Below are 10,477 nucleotides of genomic sequence, written 5' to 3'. Positions count from 1 at the left end.
CACTCCAGAATTCTCAATTTTTCTGTGGCTTGCTCCACATTCAAAGTCCCAGTTGGAGCTTTCAATTGGCAGGACGTATGGCTTTTGCCTGTACCTCCGGAGCTGAGATGTCTGGGACAGCAAGTGTCAGGGCTTTGTGACAGGTGGTGGCCTGCCTCCCAGCAAGGCCTACACAATGGGAATTGCCCAAACAGGCGGAAGTCTCCGACTGTGGGCAGCCAAGGAAAGTGGACAAATGCACACTTCCTTCTTTCCTCATGTGTGGCTCAATCTTTGGTGAAGCATTTCTGGGTCACCCAGCCAGAAAAACACTCTTCTGGACTCACATAGGCATGACTGCCTGGGCCAATCACGCTCATGGAGAGGATATGTACTAAGACCCAGACATAGTGTGTAGCACACCTTATCTGACTTTCAAACAGCCCTAGGCATTTACCTGTATTTAGGTAGGAAAAACTGAGTCCTCAGAGAGGTTTTGCCAAGTCACACAACAGTGCCAGGTTGCAGACCCAGTTCTGTCTGTTTTTAAAACCTTGGGATTTAAAAAAAAAAAATAATAAATAAAATAAAATAAAATAAAATAAAATAAAATAAAATAAAATAAAATAAAATAAAACCTTGGGATTTCCCAGTGGACTATATTGTTGGGCTGTTATCTTATCAAGTCGGAGCTCTATGGACCAGGGACTAGATCATATTCTTTTCACATCCTGCCTGCATCTACTATGTAGAATACGTTCAATTAATACTTGTGGTTTAGCCTGGATGGTATCAAGCAGGAGCCAATTCTGGAAAGTTCTCTAACTCTCCCACGAGGCCTGAACCCAGGAGTCATTTTGAGATGGACGAGGTCTATTTGGGATCCCTCTGCGAGGAACACAACCACAAAAACCACAAAACCTTCCATCTGGGGGACTTCCTTTTCCTGTTTTCGTTTTATCCTTTAACCCCACCTCCCCGCGATGTGTCAAAACCGTCCACAAGAGGTTCCAACCTGTTCGTTATTTAATCATCCAAAGGCCATTCCTGAACCCTACAACTGCCCCACATACTCTTGTGCAAAAAAAAAAAAAAAAAAAGGTGGTGGGGGGGACACAATGTCTGTCCCGTGGAATTCACTGTCTCAAGCGGGAGGCGAACGTCCGTCAAAGGAAGAATCAGACAAGTAAGGGCTGACTCGCAGCTCGGCGCGGCGCGGGCCGGCGGGTCTGACCTCGTCGGGGAGTCGGGCGGCCTGTTGTCGGGACCCGGTGCGGGAGCGGAGGTGTGAGGCGGAGGCTTCAGGCCGGGGGGCTCCGGGAGTCCGCGCGGCCATGCATCGCCCTGCGCCGATCGCCCACCGCCCAGCCCGCGCCCGGGAGAGCGGCCGAGGCACCGCGGGCTGCGGGCCCCTGAGCGCCGCCGAGCCCGCCCCCGCCCGTGCGGGGATGACGTCGCCGCGGCGCGAGCCCAAAATAGCCGGCCCCGCCCCCGCCTCCCGGCAGCCCGCGCGGCGGCCGCAGCCCCGCCCCCGGGCCCAGGCCGCCGGGCCGCCGCGGGCTCTGGTAGTTTCGGCGCCGCTGACGCAGGCCGGCGCGCACAGCCGGGCCCGGCGTCCTCCGCAGCAGCCGCGAGCCGCGCGGCCGGTGCCAGACGGTTCCGGCGGGGGGCAGGGGCGGGGCGCCCCGGCGGCGGAGGAGGTGCGGGCGGGGGGCCCGGGGCGGGCTGGGGGGGCCCCGGCCGGGCCGCTGGAGGCCGGGGCTGACGGGGCGCCCTGGGGCCTGGGCGCCGAGATCGCGGGGCCCGGCCTGCGGGGGGCCTCGGCACGGCGGGCCGCCTCTCGGGGGGCGGGGGGCCCTGGCCTTCGCCTGACGCCGCGTCCCGTCCTGCAGCCCCGGCGAGGCCCGTCTGGCTGTGACGAGTTGCCATGGCATCCTACTACGACATCCTAGACGTGCCGCGAAGTGCGTCCGCTGACGACATCAAGAAGGCGTAAGTGCCTGCACCGCGCGTCAGGAAGCCTGTCGCCCCCGCACCCCAGCCCCCCCCCACGGGGCCCTTCGGAGGCCTGGCCGGCCCAGGGAACTGGGTCCTTCGAAAGGACGGGGGGCTCCCTCTATAGGGAGGAAGAAGACTCCTGGAGGAGCAGGGGCGAGTCCTTAGCGCGAAGCCCTGCAGAGAGCTGCACTGTGGGTCCTTCTCGGTGGATCCCCCCTTCCCCTTCACTCCCATCCCCAGCCCAGGGTGTGGGCTTTCTCGGGACGCCTGCAAAAATGTCCAGGGCCTGTGACCAGGAGGGACCAGTGCCGGGTACGCTCCATGGCCACACGTATTTCCAACTTAAGCCCCAGCGAACTCCAGGGGTGGGGGTCGGGGGGTTAGGGCTGGGGCTTTCTCATGCTTCCATATTCCTCTGCTACTGCAAGGAGTCCTAGCACTGGCTGCAGAGGGAAGAGACAGGAACCCCATTAACACACGCCGCAGAGGCAGCCCTGGCAGCTAGGGTGGATGGGGAGCTGAGCGAGGAGAGGACAGTGGCAGGCTAATAGGCAAATGGGTCATTCCGTTTCATGGTGGAAGGTGCTTGCTTTTGTCCTCTGACCCACTCCTCTGAACCTACTTTTTGCAGATATCGCCGGAAGGCCCTTCAGTGGCACCCGGACAAGAACCCGGATAATAAAGAATTTGCTGAGAGGAAGTTCAAGGAGGTGGCCGAGGCATATGAAGTGCTGTCAGACAGTAAGGGCTGAGGGCAAGGCAGGGCAGCACCTACACCCCCCTCCCCGCCCCCCCATTTCATGCCCTATCTTCCTCCTTCCCAAACAAAGCCAAGCTGCTACCTCCTGTCTCCTCCAGGCCTGTTGTTTCCAGCCTGGGATTTCAGTGCCTCCTCCAACAGGGGACTCTGGGACTTTTCTTTTTTTTGCTGCAATTCAAGCAAGCACCTATTATGTGCAAAGCAGCCTTTTATTCTACCCCTAATCCCCCATGCTCAGTGTTTGCTCCCCCGGATCTGGTATGGTAGTTGCAGCATGGGTCTTGACAAGGGGATGGCAGCAGGGCGCATAACCTACATGTGCTGAGCCTTCTCTGTGCCAAGCATTGGTGGGTATAATCTGCAGAAATCCTCACAGTCATACTATGAGGCAGGATTTGTCATCCTCACTTTACAGGCAAGGAAACTGAGGCTGAGAGAGGTAAAGTAATTTGCTCAAGGTCACACAGCTGGAATATAAATCCGGGTCTGCTTTTTGTTTTGTTTTGTTTTTTTAAAGATTTTATTTATTTGAGAGAGAAAGAGCAAGTAGGGGGAGGAGCAAAGGGGAGGGAAAAAAAAGGGGAAAGAATCTGAAGTAGACCCCGGGCTGAGCGCAGAGCTCAACTGGGGCATTGAGCTCACGACCCTGAGATCATGACCTGAGCAGAAATCAAGAGTCGGCTGCTTAACCAACTGAGCCACTCAGATGTCCCTCCAGGTCTCTTTTTATTCATTCATTCAGAAAATATTCATTGAGTGTTTATGGTGCTGGGCCCTTGCTGGGTACTGGAGAGCAATGGAGGACAAGCAGACACTGTCCTTGTCATGATGGGTTTATTACGTTGTAGTCCAGGAAGACCACCATTAACCAAGGAAATACTTAGGAGTATTCTGAAGGAAGGTACAGGGTGATGTTGATAGGAAATAAGAGGCACCAGATTTTGTTCTGGTGGTCACAGAGGGCCTCTGACCTTGACCTTTGACCCACATTAGAGGCGGTGATATTTAGGCTGAGCCCTGATTGATACCATGGTAATAATTAGCAGATATTTATTGAACACAATGTGTTATCAGACACTGCTAAGCAGTGCACGTGGATTGTCTTACTTAATTCTTGCAATGATCCTGTGTGGTTGGTGCTGTTGTTGTGTCCATTCTACAGATGAGAGGGAGCCACTGTGCGAAGAGCTGGCGCTGCTAAAACCTATAGCCGGTGCCCCATGTGCACCCTGCTGTCCCCCTAGCATCAGTCACTGGGCAGTCCTCTGAGGGTCCTAGCCTGGAAGGGGAGGCCATCATCCCAGTGGGAGGGAGAAATGATCTGGTCTCTTTTTCCAGAGCATAAGCGGGAAATCTACGACCGTTATGGCCGGGAAGGGCTGACTGGGGCAGGTAGGTGGAATGGCGGCAGGGCCTGGGGATAAAAGTGGGTCACGGAAGAGAGGGGGAGGGCAGATTAGGGCAACAGATGCTCTCTGGAGGCGTGCCTTTGGTGGGGTGTGCGGCTCAGGGCAGGATGTGTGCCCTGAGCCCCCTCTTCATCCTGTCCCTCTTCCAGGAACTGGCCCATCCCGGGCAGAACCTGGTGGCGGTGGGCCCGGCTTCACCTTCACCTTCCGCAGCCCCGAGGAGGTTTTCCGGGAGTTCTTTGGGAGTGGAGACCCTTTCGCGGAGCTCTTTGGTGAGTGGGCTCAGGACGCCTCCGACTGGCTGGACTCCTGCTCCAGGCCTGCTCTCCATCAGCCTGGATCCCCTGAGACAGAAGGCTGAGAGGGCAGCAGAATTCCACAGACAGAAGATTTTGCTGGGGTGGATCCGGGGACAGTGGGGACAGAACCTGACACAGGCCCGAACCCGTAGAGACTTGCCTTGTTCAATGACAGCAACAATGGTACATTGTTAGGCCTGCACAATAGGAGCCGTGAAAGCAAGACTCAGAGTGCCATGTGACAATCACAGTGGCGTCATAAATGACCGATACCATGTTTGTGGTGATTACTATGAACTCTGTGAGGTGGGTAGGGTTCTCCCCATGTACAGGTGAGAACACAAAGGTACTCTCAGTGTGCTTGGATTCCCCCAGCCAACGGGGGAGTCGGGCCTCGTAGCAGGGTAGGCATATGCTGAAGGAGCTAGCCGTCTTCCCTTTCCCCCCCCCTTCATTGGGTACCCTGGACAGAATTTACCAGTGATCGTTTTCATATGTAATATTAACAAAACAAAACAAAACTTCAGAAACAAGTCCACAGTCAAAAAAGAAGAAAAAAATTGGAAATGCTTAGCAGGTTATACTTCTAGACTGAAAGGCAGGGTTCACACATTTTGGTGGGGGGACAGGTCTCTTTACTAGATTGTTATTCTGCTTGCTTGTTGCAGATGACCTGGGCCCCTTCTCAGAGCTTCAGAGCCGGGGTTCCCGACCCTCGGGCCCCTTCTTCACCTTCTCTTCCTCCTTTCCTGGGCACTCTGGTATGTGCTGTCCCTTTACGTTTTTTGGAAGCTCTGGGTCCTGGAACCCAGGACCCAGAGTTCCAAATGTTCTCTCCTGTTCCAAATGTTCTCTCCTGAGTATCTGGAGCCCTGCCTTGGGGCAGCTCTGCAGGGAGATGCCACAGAGGTTCCTGGGCGCATTGTAACTGCAGCATGCTGGGTCCAGCCTCCCTCTGACAACTTCTCTGCCTCCTCCTTTGTCTCCGTTCCAGATTTCTCCTCCTCCTCTTTCTCCTTCAGTCCTGGGGCTGGTGCTTTTCGCTCTGTTTCTACATCCACCACCTTTGTCCAAGGACACCGCATCACGACACGCAGGTGAGGGCTCCTCTGGGCTCATTCCAGGTGTAGGGGTGCAGGGGGGAGGTGGGGAGGGGGCGCTGCATACAGCTCCTTGTGGGCGGAGTCTGTCTCGGTCTCTGCGGCATCCCAGGGCATGGACAGGCACCTGCAGGATTCGTGTTCCATGAGTGAACCATGCCGTCCCCTGCAGAATCATGGAGAACGGGCAGGAACGGGTGGAAGTGGAAGAAGATGGACAGCTGAAGTCAGTCACAATCAATGGTGAGGAGTGGCTGTGTGCCCTGGTCCCTGGCAGGAAGCCCCAGCCCCTGAAGCCCCCTCCACACTGTTCCTCTCTGAACTCATTTGGGGCAGGGAAGGAGTGGCAGCCACCGGCCCCACTGCAGAATCAGAGGCAAGGATGCCAGGGAGGGGGGCTGGGGCAGGGAAGTGAGGAGTCTCCGAGGGCCAGCTAATCACCATCTTCATCAGTGGGTGCCTGGTGTTTGCAGAGCACTTGACTGTTCTGAAAGCACTTGTGCACAGAACGTGAGCTCTGTATGGAAACGGGCGGGGGAAGTGGGGCTGTTGGTATTTGCCCTATTTTTCACGTGAGGAGACTGAACCTCTGCATCATCAAATGGCCCTAACTCCTAGGTAGCATGAGGCTCAAGGCCTGGTCCTGCTTAGTAAGGTTTGTAAAGCTGGGAGTGACACCCAGGATGCAGGACTCCAGGGGCGGAACTCTTCCCACAGCATCCCTTTGTAGGGCATGCTCAGCATGGTGTCCCTCCCGTGCCTGCCGGCTCTGGGAATGCTGCGCGCCTAGTGCGTTTCCTGGGCCGTCTTTGGTTATTAGAACAATCTGACAACATAGGTTCTCTCACTGTTTCCCTTTTATAGATGAGGAAAGGATGGGCTAGGGAGGTTGAGTAGCTTGCCCAAGGAGACAGCTTCATCCCTGCTGGAGCTCGGTACCTGCCCACGCGCATGACCACCGCGCTCGGTGCCAGAGTGCGTGCATGCCAATTCCAAAGGGGGGGCTGTAAGTGCTCAGAGTTGCCATGCATGAGGCAGCCTGGCAGGACTCCCCTGGCCTAGTTGGAGGGCTTCATGGGGGCCGTGATTCCTGCAGGTGTCCCAGATGACCTGGCGCTGGGCTTGGAGCTGAGCCGTCGTGAGCAGCAACAGTCTGTCACCTCCAGGTCCGGGGGCACGCAGGTTCGGCAGACTCCTGCCTCCCACCCCTCTGACAGCGATCTCTCCGAGGATGACGAGGACCTGCAGCTCGCCATGGCCTACAGCCTGTCAGAGATGGAGGCGGCTGGGAAGAAACCGGCAGGTGGGCGGGGGGCGCAGCGTCGAAGGCAGGGGCGGCCCAAGGCCCAGGACCAAGAGCCCGGCCTGGGGGGGACCCCTGAGGCTGCAAGGGGGGATGCGGCCAAATCCAGCCCATCCCCAGAGGAGAAGGCCTCTCGCTGCCTCATTCTCTGATCAGCAGGCCCGAACCACCCTGATTCGGGGCGACCGGGGGTCCTGCTCGCTGTCGGGAGCAGAGGGGCAGGGCCTGAGTTGCAGGAGCTCTTCCTCCGCTCAGCACCCCCCCATAGATGCACCTCCCATGTCCACTTGCACTCCAGTGCAGACTCGGGATCGCTCTGCTCAGCCCACAGTTGATAGGTCCCTGGTGAGGCCCAGGGTGGGGAGCCTCGGGCCGTGGGAGGGCCTCCCAGGAGCCAGGAGGCAGGCACTCCTGCCAGATGGGGAGTTTCTCAAGGGCATTAGTGGCTTGGGTCGGGCCTTCTGTGCCCAGGTCTGCCACCTGTGTTGCTGATGACGTCAAGGAAGGAGGACTTGGCCTGGGGTTCTCTGAGCCGGATCCGCAGCTACACCAGGGAGTCTCCTGTGCTCCCGTCTAGCTGCAGATGCCCCACCCTGGTTTCTGTGCAGCGTTGAGCTCTGACGTGTCTCTGTTGCTTTCCTTCTGGTGCTGCTGCTCCTCCCTCGCTCTCTTCTCTCTGCACTTCCCCGCGGGCCGCATCGCTTGCTTTCACTGCCATCTGGCTAGGACTCCCTTCTTCTTTCCCCAAGAAAGCCTCAGTGTGACCAGGAAGATGCTGTGGCCGGTAGGGCCATAAGGTCTTCTGGGGAGGCTAGCTGGGTGGGGCGGGCGCCTCTCATCCAGATACGGAACCGGAGCCCACTCCTCCTCCCTTCCTCTTGCTGCCTCAGCCTGCCCCAGGCCTCGGGACTAGGCAGGTGAGGCCGGCTATCCCTGGAGAGGTGGGCTAAGGTCAGGGTGCCCCAGGAGGGAGGCCTAGGAGGGGGCTGTACCCCGTACTATTTCACCATGCATCAGGGCTCAGGGAGAGGCCACAGGGCTGCCCAGGTCTGCATGCTCGGCTCTGTCCTCCACGGCTTGCTGCTGACCCTCTCTCCTGTCACCCCGCCCCCGCTCTCTCCTCAGATGTGTTCTGAGCTGGATGGCCGGGATCCAGAGCCGCTGCACAGTTCCAACAGGACAGCGCCCTCCCCCGTGCGCTGGGAGGGGACCCTCCATTCCTCTCCCTCACCTATGCTGAGCGTAGAGCTGGGCCTGGGTGGTGGGTGGGGGCCGGGTGGGAGGCATCTGTAGTCTTAGTCTGTGAACTCTTCCCTGGGTGTTTGGTGCTGTCTCTTGGGGACTACAAGTCCCAGAATGCAACACACCCTGCCTCATTTCTGATAGATCATGTTAGGGGAAGCGATGCGTGGTTGTGGAGCTGTGCATCTTGGGACATGTAGTTCCAGCCCCGGTTGACTTGTCATTCGCTGTGAACTGGGGACATCTTGTCATCTGATTTGACTGTGGTAGGGGTGGCAATAATGTGGATGAAGGGGTAGTGGACCAAGCTTCGGTTCCCCTGACACCTGTTGGTAGCGCCAGGCTTAGAGCGTACAGATCAGAGCCCTGTGCCATCTGGGAGGCTCTCATCCTGTGGGCAGTCCTGGGATCCGAGGACTGCCCCGTGGGATGGATGGGATCGGGCGTGGGCAGGCAGAGAGCTTGGAAGGGGAGGCGGCCAGTGTGAGAGAGTGTGTCTGTGTGTGTCTGTGTGTGTGTGGGCAAGAACACGCACGCGCGTGGTCGGGATTGGTGTGTGATGGGTGCTCCAGGCATGTTGCTGCTTGTATGGCTTCTTTGGCCTCTGACCCTGCTGCCCATTCTTTTTCTCCAACACCACAAGTGAGCTGCCTCTCCTCCTCCCTGCCTGGGGAGCCCCGTGGCCGGGGAGGGGAGTGGTGGAGCCAGGGTGGTGCTAGCGCTGTGACGTTGCATCTCAGAGACCTATCAAAGCCAGCTGGGCTGAGCTCAGTCCGAGAGAGAAACACTGGAAGTCAATAAAGCTGTTTCGAGAGCTTGGTGGTGTGCCGTGTCCCTGTGTTCTTCCTTTCCAGGGTGGCCCCAGAGGGACCCTACGGGACCAGTGGGCAGCATCCACCCCCCATTGCCCAAACACCTGGCGGTCACAAGCCTTTCCAGATGACAGCAGAAGTTCCCCCTTTGACCAGGCTGCCCTCCCAAGTACATCGTTGAATCCGGAGAAATGCTCCAGTTCTGCCCACACACATGTCTTGTGGCCCCATGGTGGCTTTCCCCAGGCAGCAGTTGTTCCCCTTAGCAGGGACCCAACGTTCACTACTCTGTCACACAGCTAGGACCAGACCAGATGAAGTTATGCCTCGACTACAAGCATGGGAATTCCTGGAAGTAGGGAATGCATGGTGAAAACTTGTAAAAACTCCTCAAGCCCATAAATGAGCCCCTCCCAAGGCCGGCGGCCTGTCTCCGAGGCCTGCCTTTCCCACGTGCAGTGGTCCAAGTCCACCCTGCCCAGAGTGCAGGCCCCAAACTCACCAGTACCTGGGGAGGAAAATGCCAGGGGACCCCCCCCCACTTCTCTGCAGACACCTTCGGAGACAGCCGCTGAGCCCCGACAGGCAACTTTCCATCATCAAGCAGAGCCCTGTGGCTCCCCAGCAACACTCTGCCATTCCAGGAGAAGCGCATGGCTTCCTCTTCAACAGCCAGAGGGCTTGTATTGTATTTTTCTCAAAGCAAGGAAGCAGCCTGCCCTGAAAGGCATTTCAAGCCTCTACCTTGAAAGAGAGACCCTGCTGGCAGTTTGTAAAATGACTCTTTTGCCCACTTTTAGGCTTTGTGATGTCAAACACCTGGCGCTGAGCCTCAGCAGAACACATGTGAGGTGTAGGGGGGCCTGTGATCTGCTCACAGGTCCCTTTGCTCCCTGTGCAGGGCAGATGGTACCTCCCCATTTTTCATGTGAGGGCACAGCCTTGGCAAGGTTAAGTAGTCCCAGGCAGCTCCAGGCCCAAGGCTCTTTTTGCCTTGTTTCTACATCCACCATTTTTGTCCAGGGAAGCCTCCTGACATGCAGGTGAGGGCCCCTCTGGGGGGAATTGGGGGAGGGGGAGAAAGCGCCCCCTGCCCCCAGGTGGATGGATGCCTGTTGTGATGTCTCACAGGCCTGGTCTACAAGCTGCTGTTGGAGTCCAGCTAGTTTTGCTTGAGGGGTGCCAGGCACCTCGCCTGCATGAGGTCCATTAGCCTGAGGCTGAAGGGCACGAAGCAACTGGTCAAGAACTGAGAGGGGGGCAGTAGAGAGATGAAGCGTGCCTGGTTCGAATCCAAACTCCACTGTATACAATTCGTGTTACCTCGGAAGAGAGGTCTTTGGAGCTAGTGACGGGCAGCATCGTGAAGCCGTGTGCGTGAGCCCCTTGAGAGCGCGGGCCTCAGGGGAAGCCAGCAGGGAGCGCCAACTGCCTCACCACGGGCTACCACTCCAGCCGAGGAGGGCCAGCCTCTGCAGCCTGGCGCACTGTCACCGCCTGCATCTCCCCAGGAGGGCAGCAGGGCCGGCCCCTCGCTGACACTGGAGATGGGTCTGGAAGCAGAGACGATGCAAA

General features: G+C 57.7%; 1 protein-coding gene across 4 annotated transcripts; it reads left to right on the top strand.

Moving 5' to 3' along the window:
• The first annotated feature begins 1,522 nt into the window (after nucleotides 1-1,522).
• Nucleotides 1,523-8,904, top strand: DNAJB2 (DnaJ heat shock protein family (Hsp40) member B2). Of its 4 annotated transcripts, XM_077884932.1 has the most exons (11): nucleotides 1,524-1,679; nucleotides 1,872-1,971; nucleotides 2,609-2,718; nucleotides 4,076-4,129; nucleotides 4,296-4,418; nucleotides 5,114-5,206; nucleotides 5,440-5,542; nucleotides 5,718-5,788; nucleotides 6,642-6,848; nucleotides 7,739-7,765; nucleotides 7,974-8,904. In XM_077884932.1, the coding sequence occupies exons 2-10, from the start codon at nucleotides 1,907-1,909 to the stop codon at nucleotides 7,759-7,761; spliced, it is 849 nt and encodes a 282-aa protein (XP_077741058.1). In that variant the 5' UTR covers nucleotides 1,524-1,679; nucleotides 1,872-1,906; the 3' UTR covers nucleotides 7,762-7,765; nucleotides 7,974-8,904. The 4 variants fall into 4 exon arrangements, 3 of the variants coding, with proteins under 3 accessions (XP_077741060.1, XP_077741058.1, XP_077741059.1); XR_013372853.1 differs by having other exon boundaries at nucleotides 1,523-1,679; nucleotides 6,642-7,765; XM_077884934.1 differs by lacking the exon at nucleotides 5,114-5,206 and having other exon boundaries at nucleotides 1,523-1,679.
• The last annotated feature ends 1,573 nt before the right edge of the window (nucleotides 8,905-10,477 follow it).

Source organism: Canis aureus, chromosome 36 (assembly GCF_053574225.1).
Source record: "Canis aureus isolate CA01 chromosome 36, VMU_Caureus_v.1.0, whole genome shotgun sequence".
Taxonomy (NCBI): Eukaryota; Metazoa; Chordata; class Mammalia; order Carnivora; family Canidae; genus Canis; species Canis aureus.
This window is presented reverse-complemented; position numbering and strand designations above follow the sequence as displayed.